Below are 25998 nucleotides of genomic sequence, written 5' to 3' on the forward strand. Positions count from 1 at the left end.
TCATATATTTTTTCCTTTTCAGGTTTGAATATCTTTACTTTTGTAAATATCGTCTGCGCGTGTGGTTAATTTCAGATGATTTCATTTTCCAGTCTAAATATCGTCTGCTTATTAATTTCATTTTTCTCTCTTTTGTTTTTGGCAACTATTGCAATGTTATGTTTACTTTTGATGTGTTTGTTCTATGCAGTACTTTTCTATGTGATGTTTTATTCGAGCGGATATTAAGAATTACAGAATTACAACCGCAATAGCCTCTGTGGATGCCGACAAGTTATCGACTTGATATTCTCCGTGCGACGAAGGGGGCACACGTGGAAGTTCATTGACAAGGGTCATGAAACTTTTTGAGTCTATCTAACCATTGATGTTATTAATTTTAATCTATCTTCATTATTTTATGAGTTATTAAACATCAAAATGGGTCCGGGACTTTATGAACACCCTGTATTAAGTTCGAAATCATTCTACTATTACTGTCACTTCGTCATGAATACCCCGTTTTATAAATTCTAAAAATATTTAAAGTATTGTAACGGAGACCAATATGTATCAAAATACAAAGCCACCTATAATTATTTTTTTATATTGTTTTTTTATTACTTTATTATTGTACAGTCCGCAAAAAAAAAAAGATATCACCCTGAATAACTTTTGTTCTAATGATCGGATTTTCACGATCTAAGTGTCAATCTTAATGGTTCCCGGGGGTGACCTCCAATATGCTAATTAATTAGTGCTAACTATTAATTAAGTTACGAAATCAGACACAAAAACGTACTTTCTCTGAATAAACATGCATTTTTTTTTACATATTTGGATTCCTGACCTTCAAAATAAAGACAAAAGACAAAGGTAGACAAAATTTCGAAAAAAATGGGTTGTAAATTAGGTGGCAATAAGGATTTATATATCTGGCGATGGTTTAAAAATATGCCAAATTACCTCGCCATAGAAGGGGAAATAATTTATAACAACCATAAAGAAACTGAATGAATGACAAGATGGGAAAAGATAGTGCTTCTCGTTGCTAAGCAACCAAAAGAATTTTTCGCGTTGCTTTCTGGCCTTCTTTTTTTTTTTTTTTTTTTTTTTTTTTAAATCTCCTTTAAAAAGGAAATTTAAATAAATTAATAAATTATTTTTGATTCTCCAAGATTACAGAATCTTTGAATTTTTATCTGACATTATTTATTTTTTTAAAGCTGTTTTAATGTAATTTGTATGACAGTTTTGAATTAAAACCAAATTTTCATAAGTTATCATAAATTTATGAAGAGTTGTAGGGTTAAATGCTTTCGCCCCTCACTTCGAGTTTCTTAGGAAAGGAAAAAAAAAGCGATCAAGCAAAGGTGGACCTGAAAAAAGATAGCTATTCTGATGCATAATCGCAAAATTTTATAGAAATCACGGTATTTATTTTCGATAAAATTGTAAAACTTAATAAATGTTATATGGCATTTTAAAAGCATTTTGATATATATATATATATATATATATATATATATATATATATATATATATATATATATATATATATATATATATATATATATATATATATATGTATATATATATATATATATATATATATATATATATATATATATATATATCATAATAAATAAAAACAAAAAAAACACGAAGAAAATTACGAAAAATAATAAGTTTTATTTATTGCGCATAAGCTGCAAGTAAATAGAACTCATAAAATAAGTAAATAAGTTCAAAATGTAGAAAAATTACAGAACAATAAAAAAGGGGGGAAGAAAAATAATAATAAAAAATAAAACTGCAAGAAACCGGAAAAAAAATTCCGAAAAAAGGAAAAAAATTTCTAAAAATATCCGGAAAATAAAAGATATAATCTTTTCATCAGCTTACACGATTATATCAGCAAAAAAATAGCACTTTCTATTATTGTATCAATATAGCCAAAGTAAAATATATCAATGCAATAGTCATCATTCAGTGGTCAACATACAAGATAGACAGGTGGTCAAGTTACAAAGGTTTTGCTTCTTTATTATGTAGGAAAATTTCCGTTCTTGATAATTGAGGTCAACTTATTCAGGTGTAAAACTTACAAGTGTGGTCAACTTGGCAGGTTTCACTGCATAAATAAATCATTAATATTTTTGTTTTTTTATTACGAAATATTAGGAGAAATTTGTATACATAATTTCTTCAAAACGTGTGTTAAAACTATGATTATAAGTTATTTAGGAAGAAAAAAGTCAAATGGAGTAAAAGAACAATTTTTGAGATGATGATTCTAAAAATAGCACGTTTTTCAAATCTTTTTACAATTTTTTATTTTAGTAGTTGTTTAACAAAACAAGGCATATCGAACATTTTCCTGATATAGCAATATTTTTTTGAACTGTGCAAAAGTTGAGAAATCATACAAACAACTTTTAAAGAAAATATTTTCAACTTTTTAAGACAAAAGGGTAACTTAAAAGGGTTAGCGCACAAGATTAACTTTGAATGTTGAATTAAAATTGCATGCCCATAGTTTTTTGTTCATTTAAAAAACAAAACAATCTGTTAAATTTTTTCCCTGTGCGCACATACGCATTTACTTTTCATTACTCGAATAAATAAGAAGCAATAAAAAAAAAATTAATAATTTATCTTCATTTTTCGTAAACAATAGTATTTTTAGTAAATAGTCAGCTGGTCTGCTTCGAATGATATTGTGTGTGATCCGTAGAATATTTTTAATTTCTTAACACGATTTAATTCTCAGATAGCTGGCAATAATTCTAAGTTTTCTTTCAATAAGAACTTAGCAATAATTTAAAAAGTAATTTTATTTTAAAGAAAAACATAAATTAAAGTACTTAAATGATTGATTAGTATATTATTGGAAAAAAATATACATAATAGAATTTAAAAAAAATTGCATTAAAATTCAATAAAAAAGTTAGAAAAATAATTCTGCGAAACACGCACAGACAGGTAATTTACAAATTTATTTTAAGATTAAGGCGATATATAAGATGTAAAGAAGTTTTAAAAAACTCTACTCTAAACTCAGCTGCACGACAGCCCATGGAGGGCCAAGGCCTACTGTGCCCACCTCAGTTTTCTGGACCTAGGGCTCTGGGGTGCAGGAGCAGATGTTCCGGTCAGGTGGTCAGCCGAACGCGGAACCCCCAGTATTTAGTTCCCAATCATGCTTGGTATTTATTTATCGACCCACTGAAGGGATGAAAGGCTGAGTCAGCCTTGCCCGGCCCGAGGAACGACATCGCGAAGCGCTACCGCTCAGCCACCGGGCGAAGTTTTAAGATGATTAAAAATTTTGACTACGCATTCGTATTAATAATTATAAAATATATATTCAAGAAATTGATAAATATATTATTCCAAATCTATGCATACGTATGTATATTATTGAAATTGTATCAGTTATTGAAAAAGAAAATCAAAAATTAAAAAATAATCACATTAAGTAAGCACAATCTGGTGCATAATCATATTCTATCAGATGCACGCCTTTATAAAACTAGACATTCGTTGAATAAAGTGTTTTTTATTCAAAATGTTTTATTCATAATTTCTTTACTGAATTATAAATAAATTATTAAATGACTGAAAAGAAACATCGTATTTTATAGTTTGAAAGAAATAAAAATAAAAAGATTAGCAAACGATTATTAGCGAAAAAAATATGAATGAAATTTTACACTACGCGCGCGAAGTCAAGTTCCTCGCAAGTTTATCACATTTTAATATTAATCGCCCCATTTAATCATTTTCTTATTGTCGCCAAATTATTTTTTTAAAAATAATTAATTTTAATTTTTTTCAGATTCTAATTAATAAAAACAGTTGAAACTTTAGATCTTTCTATTGAAAAATATGTAGATTATTATGGTATAAAAAAATTCATACCTTATAATTCAATATTTTTTCATCCTCACTTTAATTAAATAATAAAAAATAATAAATAAATATTAAAAATTATTTTTTTCATGAAATTATCTTTGGGTAAATGAGTTTTATGAGTGGGTGCAATTTTTTTTTGAATTGCTTCATTAGTTTTGAAAATATGACTGAAAACGCAAAAAGCGAAATTAACATTAAGGGGTACGAACTTTGGATCGCTCTCCTGACCAAACTATGGGGACCACATTTCCCAGATTGCGGCTACCCCCTATATTTTGAAGGTCAGGAATCCAAATATGTAAAAAAAAATACATGTTTATTCAGAGAAAGTACGTTTTTGTGTCTGATTTCGTAACTTAATTAATAGTTAGCACTAATTAATTAGCATATTTGAAGTCACCCCCGGAAACCATTAAGATTGACACTTAGATCGTGAAAATCCGATCATTAGAACAAAAGTTATTCAGGGTGATATCTTTTTTTTTTTGCTGACTGTACCACTGGATGGCAACTTCTCTAGTTTTTAATTTTTCTGCTCTGATGTGAAATAAATATATAGTTCTAGTGCGTAAATTTTTATCTATTTATACGTAAATATAAGAGAAGGTTTTATCTTTACCCCACATTGATGACCCGAGCGTGATGACAAAACGTCTACCTTGACAGAAACTCCCACTTTGATGGATGGTCCAATTGACTTGCTACTTGTGACTGCGGCATTATCCACCTTCTCGCGCTGTTGCTACTCAGTCTCGATCACACACGTCAACCTTTATACACTTGACTGCTAATGCAACACAGGAGTGACCTTGACCGTGAACTTAATACAGCTCTCCCGGCTTCTCACAAAGCAGTAATGTAATCAACTAGTGGTGTTCGTTTGTCGAATTCTATCACATACATAATTCTGGTGGGGGAGTACTGTAGTGTTTTTCTACCACTACAAAAATACAATTCCAATTTACTAGTATATAAGACATGCTAACTCGATTCTATGGAGGGGTACCTTTTCATTAGATGAAGGTTGACATAGTCTACTCTTCCCACATTGGTGACCTGGACGTGATAGCTACTTGTGAATGCGACATTGTCCTCCTCCTCATGCTGTTGCTTCTCAGTCTCGATCACACACAACGTACAACGTATTCACTCGACTGCTAATGGCAACACAGGAGCGACCACGACCATGAACTTAATACAGCTCTCACGATCAGCACTGAAAAAAGTACGGTGGTCTTAATACAGCTCTCCCGGCTTCTCACAAGATAGCAATGAATCCACTAGTGGTGTTCGTTTGTCGAATTCTATCACAGACATAATTCTGGTGGGGGAGTACTGTAGTATTTTTCTACCACTACAAAAATATAATACCAATTCACTAGTAGGAAAATATTTACCCCGACCCGCCCCAATTCAGAGCATACGGGAAAATGTTTATTAGTATATATTAAACTAGTATATAAGACATGTTAACTCGATATATAAGACATGTATATAAGACAATATATAAGACATGTTAACTCGATTCTATGGAGGGTTACCTTTTCATAGATAAAGGTTGACATTGTCGTTAACTACTATCCCCACATTGGTGACCCGGACGTGATGTCCGTGTCACCATAATCATGTGTATAATGTAACAAAATTCAGAAAATCAAATAATGTTTATTTTCATTGCAGGACCGCCTGTTAAATCGATCCCCTTAACAGGCTGGAGAAACAGGCTAGCCCAACAAGGATATGTGGCAACAACGACAAAGAACAGATGCCTACCCGAAAGAAAATGGCATTACTTGGACTTTGATGAGGTGGAAGAGGAAGATGAAGATTATGTGTACTGTACCAGTTGTGGTACAAGTGAGGAGAGTGGTGATCAGAGGGAGAGTGTCATATCTCGTACCAAAAGGATGAAGTTGCACAAACTGTCTTATACACAGTCCCTTATAGAAACTGCAATCCAGGTAAAATTATCCAATCGCTTTCTAATCATTTGCATTGTCTTTATGTTTTATTGCAAGTTAGGCTCAACGTGCACAAACGTGAGTGTAGATAGTGTTTACGTTTAGATTAATTTTTGCCAAGACAGTACGTCAGAGTCGCGATGGCTCAGGGGATAGAGCGTTCGCCTTCCAATGAGGCGAACCGGATTCGAATCCCAGTCGATACGAATTCCGCATCCCTTTTAAATTGTCAATAAATGCTCGATTTGGTGAAAAACCCAGAATAAAGTCTCACAATTGCTTGGGTTATTCAGAGAGAGAGAGAGAGACAGCACAGTTTTTATTGCACTTCTTTTGAACTTTCATCTCGACGAACACCATAATTCGGTTCATTTTATTCTTCAGTTTCATCTTATGTATATGTTACTGTGATTGACCGAAATGGGTGATTGTTGACCCAGGAGTTTCCCTGTCTTCTGGATTGGGTTCAACATGACAAGGCTACCGAGTTAAACATTTGTAGTCACGAACCCAAAAGTTGGGTCGACAGTTCAACGACGGATATAAAATAAAACCACATAGTCGAGGGTCTATCCACATAGGGGATAGAGCATTCGCCTTCCAATAAGGCGAACTGGGTTCGAATCCCAGTCGATACGAATCCCGCATCCGACTTGCACCGACTACAGTGCAGACATGAAATATCCTCAGAGGTAGACGGATCACGGGTTAGAGTCCGCTTGCCGTGAGGCTAACCGTGGGAGGTTCTCGTGATCTACCTCTTCGTGTAACGCAAATGCGGAGTAGCTCCATCAAAAAGTCCTCCACGAAGGCAAAAAATGCTCCCAATACTTGATCAAGGAGTTCCCTTGTCTTCTGGATTGTGTTTAAAATTGAAAGGCTACGGGAGTTGAACATAAGTAGTCGTAAACCCATAAAAGTGGGTTGGCTGTTCAACGACGGTTATATATAAAAAATTTAAAAAAAAAATAGTACGTCAAGTATGCACATTCGATGTATTTACTATGACACTTTTTACCCTTTGCACTCAAATAGTATCACTCAGTTGGCGTATACATAGATTTTATTATCTTTAAATTATAATGCATATTTAGTCACCTTTTTTTTTCATGGCTGTTCGCTAGGCACTTATCGGTAACAGCAGTGTTTCCCAAACTTACGACTTTTGTGTACCCTTTCTAATTTTTTCGCAACGCTGTGCACCACTTATACCAAAATGAATGCATTTTTTACTATAAAAAATGCGCACAAAAGTTAAAAATCACAACTGGCTGTTGATGCCACTCTTTATTAACAATTAATTCTGCAAAAAATAGCCTGTAGAAAAATAGGTAATCGTAAATTCATGGCTAGCTTTGTTTTTAAATAAAATGGTTCGAAATTTTCCTTTGTTGGAAGATATTTCGCATAAGAACGCGTACACCGCTAAACTGTTCCCGTACCCCCGGGGGTACGCGTCCCACACTTTGGGAAACACTGGGTTACGGGGACCCCGTGTTGGCGACTGTGTTTCTTAGTGGTCGCCAACACGAACATTATCTTTTATGAACAATGAATTCTGAATTTTAAAATCACGGTGTATTGTCAAAAATATCAGTATAGGACACTATAGCGCGATTTTTTTTTAATTTAAATAATTTATTTTACTTTTACGATGGTTAATATTTTCCCAAACTAAACAAAATGTATCAACCCTCTCAATAATTGTTGTTATAAGAAATATGTGCGACTTCATCTTTTTGATGTACTATGTAATCGATCATGATTGCGACGAGTGTTATCTTCAGTTGCTATTTTATGGCTTATAGTTTAATGAATTTACAAATTGAATGGTAAACAGCACAAGGTATATTGCATATTAACAATAAAGAATGGCGAGTTTACAGGATTAAAAATAATAATAAATTAGAAGTAACGGGTGAGTGACTGTGTAAAGTGAAGCCCAGATAGCGCTAGAGGTTAAAATTCGTCGTAAAATTACCATGTTACTACCGACTGAACAAAAAAAAAAACGCACGATCAGCAATTATTATTCTTGTAGTGTCTTAAATGTACTTGTAGTGTCTTTCAATCTAACTTTCAACGAAGCCAACAACAAATGAATTCAGAAGAATCCGCAAGCTTGCTAGGATGTGATACTCATGAAATAACAAACGGTGCTATTTTACGCAAATATAACCAAATAAGGGTTCACATTCAAATCATGGCTTTATTTATGCTGTGATATTAATTTAGTTACATTTGATTTAGGTTCACGACCTGTTAGACTCTTATGAATGGTAAAGTTGAGCGTGAAATTAAGCACAAATCACACTGTTAAAACTTCCTATAATATGAAGCCTGTTTACACATCGCCTCGTAAGCATAACATAAGCGGAGGGATACACCGGAAGTTTTCCAAATTTCTTTCGGTTTTAGGAAGCTTGTTATTGTTTACATTTCAGTGAACCTTCCATGCCTCGGAAATCTTGTTACGAATTTTAATCACTAGCAGCACTGTTCTTAGCTTTATGCAGAGCCGGATTATACCTTTCGTAGGCCCTAGGCATAGCCGTTTTTGGGCCCTCCCCTCTTGCCCCCACTCCTCCCCTCTTTTCAAAATATATGCTAAAATTTTCTTGCATATTTTTTTGTTGCATTTTTATTAATATGGATTTTAATTTACGAATTTGTTTATTGAACTTTATCTGCAATACCGACATACTGCCGATATTGCAGTTGATATCGATAATACCATTATGATTAGTTCGATCGATAACTATGCAAACACTTCACGTCAACAATACAACAACAAACCAGCAAAGAAAACAGTGAAATTGATAGTGAGATTAATTACAAGAAATATTTATACAGTAGAGAACCAATTATATGGGATGCTCGGGACCATCGCTATCCCGGATGTCTGAATTTCCCAGTTTTCTGGATCGACCAAAAAGTGTCATTAATCGATGTTTTATCGAACCCGAATTACAAGGAAATTACACAAAAATTTGTCAGAATCTGAAATTAAACTAAAAGCGCAAAATTTGGTGAAAATTTACTCATCCGTTTTAGAGAAAAACTTTGTAGATGAATTTTTACTATTTTCAAATTTATATGAACATAAATCTGCACAAGAAATGTTGAAGGCTCACATTAAAGATAAACTTGTGAATACTTTTCCTAACGTTCACATTGCATTAAGAATATATTTGTCGATTCTTGGATCAAATGCAGAAGGAGAAAGATCTTTCTCCAGATTAAAATTGATAAAAAATTATTTGCGTTCAGCAATGATCGTTTGGCATCGCTCGCACTTATGTCTATTAAATACGACATTTTGCGTAGTTTTGGAATTCGACAGCATAATACAAGATTTCGTTGAATCCAAAAATCGCAAAAAAGTAATATATTAGATCATAAGATTCTGCAAAATAATTTATTACCGAAAAATATTATATTTTTATTTGTATCTTCATAATTTTGTGCAAAATACACTTGCTGTTTTTAAAGCTAAATTATTTTAGTCAACAAATTTTTTTCTCCCAAGTTTTTCGTAGGCCCCTGAATTTCGGAAGGCCCTAGGCACGTGCCTAGTGTGCCTATAGGTTAATCCGGCCCTGGCTTTATGCGAATCTCTATTCATTCCCAGATTGATAACTAAGGTTTATTTTCACTCACCAAAAACCTTTCAATGTAAACTCAAAAAGTTTGTGATGTGATACTCACGTGTAAAACTTCTAACCTTTAAACGAGATATCTGACAATCTGCTCTATTCTACGCTCATAACCCTAATCCCATACCTTGGAAAACATCTACATAAAAACCTTAAATCGATGTTGTCTTAGGGTTTTCAAGCGTGAACAAATCCTTTAGAGTCTTAAGATGAAAATAATCTTAAATCTAAGTAATTATAAGGTTTCATATGCTCGGCTAAAATCAACCCCTTTGTCATAAATGGCAATTGGATACTATCGCTATAGTGTGAAGTCAGCTAAAACGTCATGCTGAACCTAAGTGAGCATTTTACTCTGAGTGACAATACTTTTGAAAAAAAAAAACTTTGAAAAATAATTTTGAATCCTTTTAAGACGAAAAGATTTTTTTTAACTCCGAAATTTACAGAAGTAAGATTTTGATAGCGACTTAACCTTTTTCAGATAGCAATGATATTTAATAAAATCTTTTTCCTTATCAGGTGGATACAACCGATCTGGAGGAACACATTGAAAGGGAAAAGAAACGAGAACGAAGAACATTCCTTTCATCCCGTCATCAGTCGTGGTACGGTACAGGATCCTACAACAGATACCTCTCACCGATGCCCTGGAGGGGAAGTTATCCATCCTCTCATCGACCCTTCGGAGAACATACAGAGAATCTCAAATCGGACTCTCCACGCGAGACCACTCCTGATTTGAGAAAATCGGCTCTCAACACGGATTCGCCTCAGGATCTCTTCGCCGAACAAAGATGGCGGCGATCTCTGGAAGATCCGAGTTACGCATCTGAAGACGGATCCCCTAGCGAGACTGGATACGACTCCTCCTTCACGGATGCCGAGAGATCCAGTTGCGAGACAGACGGTTTTTTCACAGATTCCATGGACAGATCTTACAATTTAAGCGAAGACTGCAGAGGATCGTCTCCCAGAAGCACCCCCTTCGATGTTGAGCGGTATTTTCTGGACATAACAGACGAACCGGACACACTTTTCCCCGATCACAATTCGCGATATTTCGTAGAAGGAGGTCCGACCACCGATCTCTTTCCTCACGTCGATAGTGACGCGTCGGCTCGTCGAGAATTCCCAGTGGACGACCTCTGTTTCAAGTTCCGATCGCTCAACGAGCACTCCTCTCAGCGTGACTCTGGTTTCGCCGAAATATGCCATCAGGACGATACTGTGGAGATGGAATCGAGTCGTGAGACTGCAATGACGGGTCCCTGCAACGATATTGACGAAATCCTTGCAGATGCAGATCTAGAATCCGGGGCCTTTCGAACGTTCGAAGATTTCGAGAGAAATCTCCGACGACACGAATCCAATGTCAGAAACAGTGACATTTACGGAGAGCATTGCCACGCTCAAAATGGGACAACGCCAGGACTTCGCTTGGATGTGGAAGCTTATGGCCAATACATAAGCTCTTGTCAGGATATCGATGAAGCTCTGGGGACACCAACGCCTCTTAGTCCCGAATTCGAGAACATTGCGATCCAACCTTCGAACATGAGCCATGATTTCAACGTGTGGTCCAATGATGATGTGGATCATCCTCAACATGATTATTGTAGTAAACCTAACAGATTCGATGGGGTAAGTCAACACAATTCTATTTTAACCCTCTATATGGATGAGTGATCGTGTAAAGCAAGGGGTGGTGGCGCTAGTGGTTAAATTGCTCCCGCAAGACTTCCGGGTTACTGCTTCCGATATATTTTTACGCCTCAGATTGAAAAAACGCGCCATCATATTATTGCATCATATCTTTTGCAGTATTTCACATGTACCGAGTTCTTTCTTTCAGCCTTTAAACTTCAGCATTATCATATTAATATTATAATCATTAGAATATGTTCTAATTAGGCTAACTTGAAAAGATATTTTTGGCGCATTTTATTCAAATGTAGCCAAATAAGGGATAAAATACAAAACATGGCAAACCTTAAGAATTATTCACAATGAGATATTATCTTTCAAAAAATTTTTTTTGGCCTTACGACCTCTGAGAATCAATACATTTCTGAAAGCTCTTATGAATGGTACAATTATGTTTAGATTTGAACCCAAATTACAGTAACAAAACTGCGTAGAATATTAGGCTCGTTCACACATCGCCTCGTAGTCATAACATAAGCGGAGGGATACACCGGAAATTTTCTAAATTTCTTCCGGTTTAAGGACGCTTGTTATTGTTTACATTAGGCCACCCATCCATAAGTGGTTACATATTGCGTCCAATACCACGCAAGTGATGGCTAAAATCATTTTATTACTTTTACTTTTGGCATATTTGAAATAGATTGTAATTTTTTTTTTTATAATCGACTATTGTAATTAATAATTATAATTTAAACTGAGTTCAGGAAGTTAAGCTTGAGATACTTCCGGGGATCGTTAAGTGTTAAAATACCTGCCAACACTCGACGTGCAGGAGACATGAATTACATAAAATAACTCAGTTCATTTTTTTTTTTTTTAACAGGAATGAAGTTTTATAAAAATATCTATCGGATCATGAAGGAATTGGAAAAAAATTACCCGTTTTTTTTTTTTAATGTGTCATATGAGCAATATAGCATACGACACCAGAATAGTTAAAACAATATACTGAAAAATGTGTTAAAAAATTCATTTGTTTTTCCTGATGTAAGCTTGTTATAGGCATGAATTTTTCATCTTTTAATATATATATATATATATATATATATATATATATATATATATATATATATATATATATATATATATATATATATATATATATATATATATATATATATATATATATATATATATATATATATATATATATATATATATATATATATATATATATATATATATATATATATATATATATATATATATATATAGTTATTCATAATTCCCTCCGGGGTTTCGAAGCTTTATAGTAAAAAAACGAAGACGAAAATGGCAAATAAGAACATATGTGATTATTCCGAAAGTATTCAAGTTTTTAATTTAAGCAGTCGTTGCCGTTAGATGTCAGTAACATGTACCACTGAAGCCAGTTGTTGTAAATAAAAATGGCGTTTACAGTCGGAAGGAGTTATGAATAACCCTGTATATATATATATATATATAGTACAAAAAGAAAAGAGAGAAAAACGAAGACAGTAAAGAAAATTATAAGTTTTATTTACTGTGCTTAAACTGCTAGTATATAGATCTCATGAAATGAGTTAAAAAATATAGAGAAAACATGGAAAATAGTAAAGATTGATGAAAAGGGAAGAAAAAAAATTATTAAAAAAAATTCGCGATCGCAACACTCGAATACGCCATCTGGGGAGAGACCGGTTTCATGCTTTCAGCCCTTCTCCCTTCCCTCTCCTCCTCTTTTCAGTTGTATAGGAATGTACTACGATATTTTCCCTTTTCTTAATATTTTTCCTTTTTATTTAATCAAAATATTTTTTAAAATTTCCATGATACTTTTCTTTAGAACTATGTTTAATGCAGTTTTCAGTTTCATATAGTGTTTCAAGTTGAAAGATTTTAATCTATATGAAAATCAAGAGAGAAACTAACGTACTTCCTTCCTCTATGACTTTCCACACGCTAATGGGGAAAGCATGTGAAGTGTTGCCATAGGAAAAGAGTTCTGCTCTACGCCACCTGCAGCCCATTTCGATCGCCAATAATAAATATTAAAAATCGGCAAAACAAAATAATGAAAAGATATAATATCTTCATCAGCTCCCACGATTATATCCGTAAATACGGCTTTTTAATATAAATGTATAGATATTTTTTAAATATATTTTCTTTAAAGAAATATGTATAAAAATATTTTATTTTAATAATTTTTCTTCTTCTCTTTTCAAAAGCCGTATTTGCGGATATATTCGTGGGAGCTGATGAAGAGATTATATCTTTTCATTATTTTGTTTTGCCGATTTTTAATATTTATTTTTTTTTAATAATTTTTCTTAATAATTTTTTAAAAAAATATTTTTAAAAAACTATAAGGAAAATATATTAAAAAAAATTTCTTATATAATTCTCTTAATAATTTTTTAAGTAAAGGTTTCGAAAGCATAGTCTTGTTTCATAAAATAAAAGTTTCTAAAGAATTAGGCATTCTGAGACAATTTTTTTAAAAATTCTATTTGCTGCATAAATTTTTTAGATGTATTTTATTTTCCTCCCATCATATTGTTGATTTCAAATAAATAAATAAAATCGTATCTATTTTGCGTTTCTGACAATGCTTCCTAAAAAACTGAAAAAATGAGAGTTAATTTAAATAAAAGACTAACATAGTCCGGGTAAAAGGGCTGAATTTGCTTCCTGTTTTGAACAAGAATGCTTCAATTGTATTGAAAAAAACGAAGATTTAAATAGTGATTACTCATAAAATGTAAGTAGTGTGTAACACAGCAATTGACCCAATGAATAAAGTTCACAAAGTGACAGAATAATGCAGTTCCTTGAGAAAATTTTCATGATTTTTTAAACTTAAATGTGTGTAACAGCTGCTTTGTGGACGCTGGAGAGAAGTATACAACGAGGGATGATGACTGAAGAAAAGTTAAATTGCGTTTTACTTACAATACGTCCCAGCAGATGTCGCCACCACAATATACCTAAAAAGTTTTGAAAACAAATAACCCAAAACCAAGTAATTACGATATGATTAAACATGTTAGCTTTATTATTAATTAATTAATTATTTTATTTTATTTTTTATTTTTGTTTATTAAAGGTTATTTAATAATACCTTTATTATTAATTAACTTTTATTTTTTGCACCGCGTTCGTACAATATGCTTTAATTGTTATCCATGATGTTGAAAATTTTTTCATTCTAACATTCTAAAAAAAATACTAAATCTTTAGTTCTCGAAAATGTTATTTTGGTGGGAATAATTTATTTTGTTATTTGAGGTCGACTCCATGTCATGTCATTAATTACTTAATCTTTTGAAATAACATTTTTTTAAAAATTAAATCTTGGGTTAAAAAAGAAACACTTGTTTTTTAGGTCCTGAACTGTTTTTAAAAATATAGTAGAATAAAAAAAGTTTTTCAGATTAAACGAAGATTGATCTTTTTGAAAAGCGGAATGAGTCGCCATTTAATTTTTATTAAAATTTAATTTTATATTTTTAACATAATCATCTAAAAGGGGGAGGGTTCGAGGGTGTGAGGTATACGTCTTCCTTAAACTGTTCTATCGTAAAGTGCTTAACTTTCAGATCCTCAGGGATGTGTCCCAGACCGTCGCCAATAGCCCATTGTGCACTTTTACAGACATGAAAGCTGAATATATTTCCCCTATCTTTGCCTATTCGCGCCAACTTCTATCGCCAAAGCGACACATTTTAGTCTATTCATTTTCAATTATTTAATGTATCATTCTTGAATATGACTAAATAAAGGCAATTGAACGGTAGATTTATTGAATTTCTTAAGAAATTAAAAAATTTGTTGTTCTTTAATGTTTTGCACACATTTGTATAATAAAAGCAAATGATTTCATTCCATAACTGAAAATAACGTAATTAAATTTTTTAATGCTTCTAATCTAACACATCAAATACTAAACATATACTCATTTCAATAATTACATTCTGATAAAAATACAAAAACTCAAACAAAATCTAGTTTTTAAAATTCTGTATATAATTAATAATTTGAAAATAGTTATTCTTTATGAAATAATGCTTTTCTTTTCTGATATGACGTCACATCTGATTTTTTTGAATTTAGGTAGTTTTATAATAATTTTAGCTATTGGTCATTTTTATTTTTTTTTTTATTTTCTGCAGATTGTTCCGGATTTTTCCACTTTCTGTGGAAGAAATAAACTCCTTCCGGACAAAATGTCAACCCTGTTCTTAGTCAACAATAAAATGTGGAAAAAAAAAATTTTTTTTCCATCCAAACTTAAATCACCTATCAGACTAACTATTACTTCTAATTAGAACGCTTTTGACCGATGTTCTCTTATTCATGCAATGCTTTTTAACTAAAACAAAGTTAAATCTCATCTGCATGTGAAAAGTTTTTCTTCCTAGAAGTCTGAAGTCAGAATAATAATAAAATAAAAAAAATCGTGATATATTAAAATGAGTATGCACGATCGCAGGAATCGTGGTAATAAATCGTTTTCTCTGTGCGATTACCTTTTTCCGATTGTTTTGGTCCAACACATTAGAACAGTACTGAATCTTATTCATTGTACTCAGAAATTCAACCGACTTCCCTGATCAACATTTACGACTAGTTCAATTTTTCTCTCAAATAATTGCTTTGATTTGTCAAAAACGCGGAACAGTTCAGTTCAGACGAATATATGCTAATGTTTATTTTAGATTGAACTTATATATAATCTATAATAATAAAATGAAAAGTTCGTCTGCGTGTGGATGTCAGTCTCTCTCTTATAAAATAACCGTTTGTTCTACTATCCTGAAATTTAGACAGACGCTACAAGATTATCCTGAAACTCTTATGTCATTTGCTAGAAGTATCTTCGGTAGAGCAGCATGAAAAATGGAATTTTATTATTGACTTAGAACTCGCCATAGATAAAAATAAAGACTGCAGACGATTTTCTTTCTTTCCAATATTTTAAGGATTACATCAGTGATATTTGCTAGCTTATAGCTCTCAATTAAAAAAAAAGAAGAAGAAAAAAAACCCGAATTTTCTGGAGGTTCTTTAATATTTAATTATTTTTTATTCGCTATGACAGATAAATGCAATGATCAGTATTTGATCAACTTGAACATTGGAGGATAGAGTCACCAAATTAGTATTTTCGAAATTATTTGAAACCACGTGTTTTATATATATATATATATATATATATACACTACCGGTCAAAAGTTTGCGAAAATTTTGAAATCTTCAAAGAAAAGGTCTTAATTCAAATGTTTGTAGAACTGCGAAAAATCATTCAAATTGCATGAAAATTTGGTATGTTCTAAAGTGAACCCTCTACATTTAGTTACATATGATCAAATTGCAATACTTTGTTTTTTGTGAACTGAATCCAGCTTTTCATCATGGGTTGTTTTTATGGTGAAAAAATTTTCTAAGTTTGAACACTTGCCAAACTTGCAAAAAACATTTCTTGTACATTTTGTTAATGGAAAATAGTTATTTAAACCATTCTATGTAAGCCCTCAAAATTTCAGTTTGATTCGATTCTTTTTGACGAAGTTATAGAATTTTGAAAAACATGTGTACTTTTCTCGATTTTTGAGCATTCCACATATCCTGTCTTTTGGTCTATACATCTTCTACCAAAGAACTTTTTCATTTTAATGTTTTCTATATTTTCAAGTAATTAATATTTATTATAAAACAAATATTCTTATTCATTATTGTAATTATTGTTATTACAAAGAACTTATTATGAATATAATTAAAACAATATCTCATAGATGTCACATTTCATCTAAAATTTGTTTGTTCATGCAACGATTAGTTATAACTTGCAGTTATGGGACATTTTACAACAGGAATGGAACTCTATATCACTTGAAGAGATTAATGGTTTGTTAGAACGAATGCCACGCATATGTAAGGCTATAATAATAGCAAAAGGTGGATGATTTGAGGAATCTAAGATTTAAATGTTAATTTATTTAATTACAAAATACGAATAAGAATATGTTAAATATTTGATCTGTTGTAAATAAAATAATTTAGTAAAAACGCAAATTTTTTATACTATTGTTATTATTTTTTTAGAATTATTTATGTAATTATTTTTATAACTTTTTATTTTTATTTAATGTAAAGTAAAAATATTACAACAAAACTAATACATATAAGCAATAAATATAAACAAAAAGTATAAACACTAATAATTACAATAATGAATAAGAATATTTGTTTTATAATAAATATTAATTATTTGAAAATACAGAAAACATTAAAATTAATTAAAAAGTCTTTTGGTAGAAGATGTATAGACCAAAAGACTGCATATGTGGAAGCTCAAAAATTGAGAAAAGTACACATGTTTTTCAAAATTCCATAACCTCGTCAAAAAAAATCAAATCGATCTGAAATTTTGAGGGCTTACATAGAATGGTTCAAATAACTATTTTTCATGAGCAGAAAGTACAGAAAATGTTTTTTGCAAGTTTGGCAAGTGTTCAAACTTAACAAATTTTTTTACCATAAAGACAACCCTTGATGAAAAGCTGGATTCAGTTCGCAAAAAACAAAGCATTTCAATTTGATCTTATGTAACTAACTGTAGAGGGTTCACTTTAGAACATATCAAATTTTCATCCAATTTGAATGATTTTTCGCAGTTCTATGAACATTTGAATTTAGACCTTTTCTTTGCAGATTTCAAAATTTTCGCAAACTTTTGACCGGTAGTGTATATATATATATATATATATATATATATATATATATATATATATATATATATATATATATATATATATATATATATATATATATATATATATATATATATATATATATATATATATATATATATATATAGTTATGCTCTTAAAATGTGAGTCCAGAAAACTAGAGCCCCTGAATTAGACTGATAGTATAGGAGCCTTACAGGAAACGAATCAATTTAAAATCAACAGTAATGGGATACTTGCAAGTGACGTAGTGTGGGTATCTCGATGGTGAAACGTGGCATTTGCTTACGTTAGCAACTGTTCTTTCCCTTCTATTTATAGTAAGCCGCGATAGTGTACATTGAAATAAAAAATAGGCGGTGTACTAAAAGGAAAAATGAACGGTGAAACGTAGAAAAAAAAACCCCTAACTATTATAATCACCATAATGCTTCATTTTAGTAATAAGTTCTAAACAACCAAACAGTTAGTTAACCCTAACAGTTGTGAATCACTGCAACGAACAAACGGCAGCCGCAGAAACATACGTTATTCTTAAAACGTTCATTCGTATGCCGTCAGAGTTTTTGTCAAACAACCACAAGAAATAAATATTAAAAAAGACGCGTTATATTTGATTAAAGAAATTAATTTTAATAAATTCTTTTCGCCTTTAAATCTCAAAAAGTTCGACACCAAAAGCGTTCCATCCAATTAAATTTCGGTTAATAACTCTGTCAGTGTTCGATATTGAGCAATTGCAATCTATTGGTCGAAATGCAGAACTTTCTTTCGAGTCAATATTTAAGTTATCGGCTTTGCTTTGCAAAAGAGTCTTCTTCACATATTTGCCTCTTAAGTTTAGAATGAAAATGCATTTTTGTCCTCCCCCCCCCCTCGAGTGTTATTCCAACATTTACTTTTACTCAAATGGCTGCATGTGTGGGATGATGTTCTCAATCTGAAGGGAAAAAAAATAGTCTCGAATGTTCACATAATAATAATATTGCCTTTGCTTTTAACGCACACCTTAAGAAGAATGCACTTCACACTAGATTTTTGTTGTTATTTTTTTTTTTTTTTAAACAATCGGTGAGATTGAGAAATAAATACACTTCCACATTGAAAGTACTCTCTAAGAGAACACGTGACTCAAGATGAAATGAGTAAGACAATTTGTATTTTTTGTGAAAAGTCTCTATAGGTTAAAAAATTGTAAGCTCCGCCGTTTTGGGTGGTGCTTAGGACATGCCACGTTGTTTCCAAGCCGACTAGTGGTTACTGTACTGGACTACGGTTGCAGTGATTGCGGATTCGAATCCCACCGTAGGCCTGGATTTAACTTTCTGTGTCCTTTATTCTTCTGTGTGATTGTAAGCCGCCCAATAAGCGGGCTTTTGGTTGTATGACGTGGTTTAGATACAATTGCTCATTGGGTAACGATAAGTGAATAGCATTTCTAAGGCAATGGGAAGTGGACCCAAGCAGGCCCATAGCCAGGCGGGGGGGACCGTCGGGACAACCCCCCCCCCCACGAAATTCTGGGATTCAAACTTTTTAGTCTTTCTTTGAGCCTCTCAGTAAAAAGAAAAACAAAAACTGTCGAATCAAACCTTTTATTAACTAACTTTATTAAGCATATTTCGGGATATTCTGGTTTGTCCTAAAAAAGTAATCGAAAAATGTTCTTCAAATCCCCGTCACATGTCTTTGTAAACTTTGTTTACAAATTGATTATAATTATTATGTAATATTAATTGAAAAGTAACTATTATGTAATATTTTTTAATTACTAGTTTAACTTTTGCAAACAACAGAATAAACAATATTTGTTACAGCGTTTTTCCCCTACTTTGCATGTCTGAAACTGTCCTTGCTTCCTACCATATCCCCCCCCCCCCCCCGACGAAAAAATATCCCGGCTACGGCCTTGCCGGAAAGAGTGATCAATCCACAAGGACGTTAGAGATATAACATTCTTCTCAAATCAAAAAACTCAAAATTTACGAAATTTTAATTAAAAACGTCAAAATTGTTATTACTCTTAACTAAGTTATTTTCGATTTTCTTTTTTTAAAAGCCCTTAAAGTTGCTTTTATCATGGGTCGTTTTTAAAAAGTGCTAGATTTCCCCTTTTTTCAAAATGAGATTTTTCCTTTACCATGTTGATTTTCGTTCCGAATTATGCAAAAAGACAACAGTTCGCATTGTTCCATTCAACGTTTTCACATCTAATTCAACCCCAATCTTTTCCCTAGCGTATGAAAACGCCATTCGTTTTACATGATTCAAAATTTCATGATTTTTGACAATAGTCAAAAACAATGCTGAAAGTTTTTTTTTTTTTAAAGTGCTTAAAAATATTTTTTGAGTGCTTGAAAAGTACTTAAAAGGTGCTTATTTTTTGTTGTATAATTTAATTTGGCTACGCACCCTGATAAATAAAATAAAAACAAGGTTTTATCTAAAATGGCGGTTCTCGGAAGGTTGCGTGAAAGGGAGCGTGATTAGTAACCTAGTAACAGACGACGATTAGGGTGGATTGTGTTAATAGCATCTTTTAATACATGCTCTCAACGAAATAAACCGGTCAGACTTTCTCTATAGAACCTTGACCTTCGAGAGAGAGAGTGTTTTGGACACACCTTTTTTACGGCCGGACATTCCCCCGGATAATGCACACTGACCGGATTTTGACTTCTTCCTCTCCTCGTGACTATCTTTACATCGTGTCTTTCTTTTTCTTCTTTTTTATCAGTGAAAGTGAGGGGAATGTTCCATGTTTTTTTTTTTCGTTTTGCGAATTCTGTCGAACATGTAAGGCGTGTATTCACCAAGATTTTAATCCGTTTTCATATTTTCGAGGGAGAGGATTTTGATTAAAATTTTTGTTCATTTATTTTTCATCTTTTTTTCCCCCTTGTTTCAAAAAAGTATTGATAACTAAGAACCATCCATTATTACCAGTTAAGAAAATAAAATTAAATAGATTATATATGTTACCAGCAAAGTATGAAACGCCGTCATTGTATAGAATGCCGGATGTTTTTAGGCAAAGTATGAAATGTGAGAAGTATTACATACTTTCCCTTGGCATTGTATAAGATACCTAGGCATTCTATAGAATGACAAATGCTATTTAGGCAAAGTATGAAGAAAACATACTGATGAGGCTATTATGTAAATAATGTTCATTTCTCAAAAATAAAATTGTTATTCCGAAAAAATAATGAGAGAGCCATTAAAAAAAATGAACGAGTATTCAGCTAGAGTTTTTATAAAATCTGCACTTAGAAATAAGTTAAAAATACAAAGAAAACAGGAAAAAAATCTATTTTATGGGTTATAAATATGTATATCAGGGACTAATATAGGGATGTGCCTTTATATCTATGATATATATATATGTTACCGGCAAAGTATGAAACGCCGGCATTGTATAGAATGCCGGATGTTTTTAGGCAAAATATGAAAATGTGAAAAGTATTATGTACTTTCCCAAGACATTGTATAAAATACCTAAGCATTCTATTGAATGACAAAAGCTACTTAGGCAAAGTACGAAAAAAACATACAGATGAGATTATTATGTAAATGATGTGCATTTCTCAAAAGTAAAATTGTTGTTCCGAAAAAATAATGAGAGAGCCATTAGAAAAAATGAACGAGTATTCAGCTAGAGTTTTTATAAAATCTGCCCTTATGACTTAGAAATAAGTTAAAAATACAAGAAAACAGGAAAAAAAATCTATTTTATGGGTTATATATATATATATATATATATATATATATATATATATATATATATATATATATATATATATATATATGGGTTATAAATATGTATATGAGAGATTAATATAGGGGATCTGCCTTTATATCCATGATACGGGCAAAGTATGAAACGCCGGCATTGTATTGAATGTCTAGGCATTGTATAGAATGTCTAGCTATTGTATAGAATGCCGGATGTTTTTAGGCAAGGTATGAAATGTGAGAAGTATCACATACTTTCCCTTGGCATCGTATAAGATACCTAGGCATTCTATAGAATGACAAATGCTATTTAGGCAAAGTATGAAAAAAACATGCTGATTAGGTTATTATGTAAATAATGTTCATTTCTCAACAAAAAAAAATGTTATTCCGAAAAAATAATGAGAGAGCCATTAAAAAAAATGAACGAGTATTCAGCTAGAGTTTTTATGAAATCTGCCCTTATGACTTAGAAATAAGTTAAAAATACAAAGAAAACAGGGAAAAAAAATCTTTTTTATGGGTTATATATATATATGGGTTATAAATATGTATATCAGGGACTAATATAGGGGATCTGCCTTGATATATATGATATATATATGTTACCGGCAAAGTATGAAACGCCGGCATTGTATAGAATGTCTAGGCATTGTATAAAATACCTAGGCGTTCTATAGAATGAAAAATGCTATTTAGGCAAAGTATGAAAAAAACATGCTGATGAGGTTATTATGTAAATGATGCGCATTTCTCAAAAATAAAAATGTTATTCCGAAAAAATAATGAGAGTGCCATTAAAAAAAAATTTCAAAATGCGTAAAAAAAATGAAAGTTGTACAAAACATAATTTATGTCTTTCTTATTAAGGGAAACAAAATTTTTGCTTAAAAATTCACATTTATGTACCAATTATTTTCAGTTTAGAAACAAATGTTGCACAAAATATCCATTTCATCACTTTTACTAACGTGGCCACACTTCGCCTGTTTCTCATTTGGCATTCTATAGAATGCCTAGGAAATGTGTGAAATATAAATCGGTTCATACATAGCCGGCTAGTTTTAGGCATTATATACAATGCCTATAGGCATTCTATAGAATGCCGGATTTCAAACTTTGCAGGTAACATATATATAAGTCGAAATGAGAGTTATAAAAAAGGAGAATTATGGTCTTGGTTCAATATGGGAGTCGATGTATAGCGGAGATCTTCTCAAATAAGCATATTGCAAAGAAAAGAAGAGAAAAAAAAAGATAATTTCTTATTTTATTTTTTTCTTTCAAAATACTCTTTCTGAATTCTTTTTTTTTTAAAAAATGTAATAATTTTTTTTAAATAAATAGTTTTCAGGGCTTGTTAAAAATGGGTGCCCAGGGTACTTGTTTTAAAACCAGCACTAAAGTGGTATCTTAAACAGTTACCACATTATCACTTTAAATCGTAAAGCTTTAGAGCATTGATTCTCAACCTTTTTTTTTGTTGCGGCACACTTTTAACGATTTCGAAATTTGACGGCACACAATGAAAAAAATTAGATTAAAAGTTGTTTACTTACCTATTTTACACTGTGTTAAATAGTTTGTGATCATAATTTTGAATGTGAAATAAAATAATATGCACTACAAAAGCACGTTTATTTAAGGGATTCATTATTTCTTTCGATCAATTTTTTATGAGTTAGTAACAGTTATTTATTTTTTGCTAGTTAGTAATTGTTAGCTTGTTTTCTATAGTTAGTAACTGTTAGTTTTTTTTTTTACATTAACTGTTATTTTTTGTGATTTCTTATTAACTAGTTTTTTTGCTAATTATTAATTGTTAGCTTAATTTTTGTTAGTTATCCTTTGTTAATTTGTTCTTTATATATCTGTTTTTTCAGTTATCCTTTGTTAATTTGTTTTTCATATGTTTGTTTTTTTAGATATCCTTTGTTAATTTGTTTATTAATTGCATAGCTTACTTTAATGATTAGCTCTTACAACATTTTTTTAAAATTGTGTGTCCTATACAATTTAAGGGAAGCAAGACGTTTTCGATGTCGAAAAAATGATTTTTTCAACCATATCGACAAGCCATTTTTTGTTAATATTAAATACATTTTAAAACTTTAAACTTTACATTTATGAAAACTACATATTAATATCATTCAATAACATAAAAAAGGAATTTAAAATGTTTATAAATTTAATCTTTATAAATATTTGAAAATTTAATGTATATATAATTTTTTTTTAAACCAGACATAGCTTTCGGTACGCTCAAAAAATTTTCTACGTGAAATATCAACAAAAAATTGGCATACACTCATGTAAATATGTTTGAAAAATCATGTGAAATAGTTTGTTTCATAATATGTACAGAATATATTATATATAAGCAAAATAAATGTAATATTTCTGAAAAAAAATGCAAAATTTCGTTCAAATTTTGAAAAACTTCCCCTGTATAACAAAATTATAATGAAAAAAATAAACTTTATATAGTTAATTAAATGTAAATAAGGTATATGTACAAGCATAGAAATTTTCATAACTTTACAATGATTTGTTTTTTGTACGAGCGTACCGAAAGTTATGTCTGGTAAAAAAAAAATTATATTTACATTAAATTTTCAAATACTTATAAAAAATAAATTTATAAACATTTTAAATTCCTTTTTATTGTTATTGAATTATATTAATATGTAGTTGTCATAAATGTAAAGTTTAAAGTTTAAAAATGTTTTTAATATTAAGAAAAAATGGCTTGTCGATAAGGTTGAAAAAATCATTTTTTCGACATCGAAAACGTCTTGCTTCCCTTAAGCACTTCCATCTTATTTTAAGATTGTCAGAGACAAGACAATCGCCGACAAAGATGTTCACGTGGTTAAAGCGGGGGAAAATTAAGAAAAGTATGCATATATATATACACTTTTCTTTAATTTAAACTTTACTCATAATAAAAAAAAGCATTCTAATTTTTAGTGTATCATTTCTAATATTTGGCGGCACATTTTAAGAATTTGGCGGCACCTTTGGTTGAGAATCACTGCTTTAGAGTTTTATGCTGTATTATGTAATGAATGTATGGTTATTGAAAAAAGGAAGTTCCCATTTTAAAAACAAAGGTAAGGAGAAGGCAGGGGTAAAAAGGGATAATTAACTTATCAGGGGTTTTAGGGGGAGGGGAGGACACAACTCAATTTAGATTGAGACATTAAATAGTAACGAACAGAGTTCAAGCGAAATATTTAGCTTCACCACTGTTCAATAGAACATTTTTCTGTTTGTTATGATTTGTTTTGAATTCTTCTGTAAATTTTTATTTTTCTAAGCGAAGAATTTTTTGTTTTTGTTTTGAAAATCAGTGAATAACCTGTAGCTACGTGGAAAATAAAGAATTTTAAAGAAAGATGAAGAGCAGTGTTTAACAGAAGAAAACTATCAAATCTATGATTAGATTGGCGATGGAAAATCTGTTGAAAATCCAGATTTTAGACATATTTTTCATGTCCTTTTAAGAAGCAGTTTAAGGGTACGTGTTATATGCGTTTTATCGTATTTACCCAATATATAATAAACCAGCTGACACGAAATTTGATAAATGTTCCAAGTGTTAAATTTTCGAAATTTAACCTGAATTTATTCAAACTTTCAACAATTTGGAGACTCATTTTTGAATAATAAGATAAAAACGAATTGTTAACGTTCGAATAAGAGAATTATGTGGATTGCAAGATTAATTATCTACTGATTTTGCAATCAACACTATTAGAAGTCTATCTCCTTTACTGGAGAACCTCTTTATCTTTTAGAGCAGGGGTTTCCAACTTACATATGGCCGGGGGCCGCAATTAAAATCAACAAGCGGGTCACAACTTCTTCAAAATTTTATATGGGACTCTTTAATGTTTGAAGGAACATTAAACATTGCTGTACATTAACAATTAACATTTTTCTTGACCTATTGGGAATTATAGCAACAACAAGAAGCAAAAAAATTCTCGAGTATCCAAAATTTATTTATTTTTTCTTTTCCGCTCATGTGTGATATTCAATTCAAGGAATTTAAATAAATATGATATTCATTACCTCCTTTATACGTTTTAAAATATACAAATGTAAATAATTTCGTCCAAAATGAGTAGTTTCAAAAAGTTAGATGGGAGAATTTGTGAAGCGCACTTACTAAATTATATTCACAAAGTAAAAAACGAAATAAAAAAGTGCCACATACACGATTATTCTTGTGTTTGAATAAATATTTTCCTGAATGCTAAACCAGAGAATTTTTTTTTTTTTGCACCGTTGGTATGTTAAATTTCACAGAAAAGAAGA

At 31.2% G+C, this 25998-nt stretch overlaps 1 protein-coding gene across 1 annotated transcript in view; it reads left to right on the plus strand.

Moving 5' to 3' along the window:
• The window catches only part of Fhos (Formin homology 2 domain containing), a 262345-nt gene that overhangs the window by 57897 nt on the left and 178450 nt on the right, over positions 1–25998 (plus strand). The window contains exons 4-5 of the mRNA XM_087149345.1: positions 5578–5858; positions 10037–11158. Of these exons, the coding sequence (XP_087005471.1) occupies positions 5578–5858; positions 10037–11158 (1403 nt within the window). The remainder of the gene's footprint in view (positions 1–5577; positions 5859–10036; positions 11159–25998) is intronic.

Source organism: Parasteatoda tepidariorum, chromosome 8, assembly GCF_982258835.1.
Source record: "Parasteatoda tepidariorum strain Cologne lab strain chromosome 8, Ptep-v5.0, whole genome shotgun sequence".
NCBI lineage: Eukaryota > Metazoa > Arthropoda > Arachnida > Araneae > Theridiidae > Parasteatoda > Parasteatoda tepidariorum.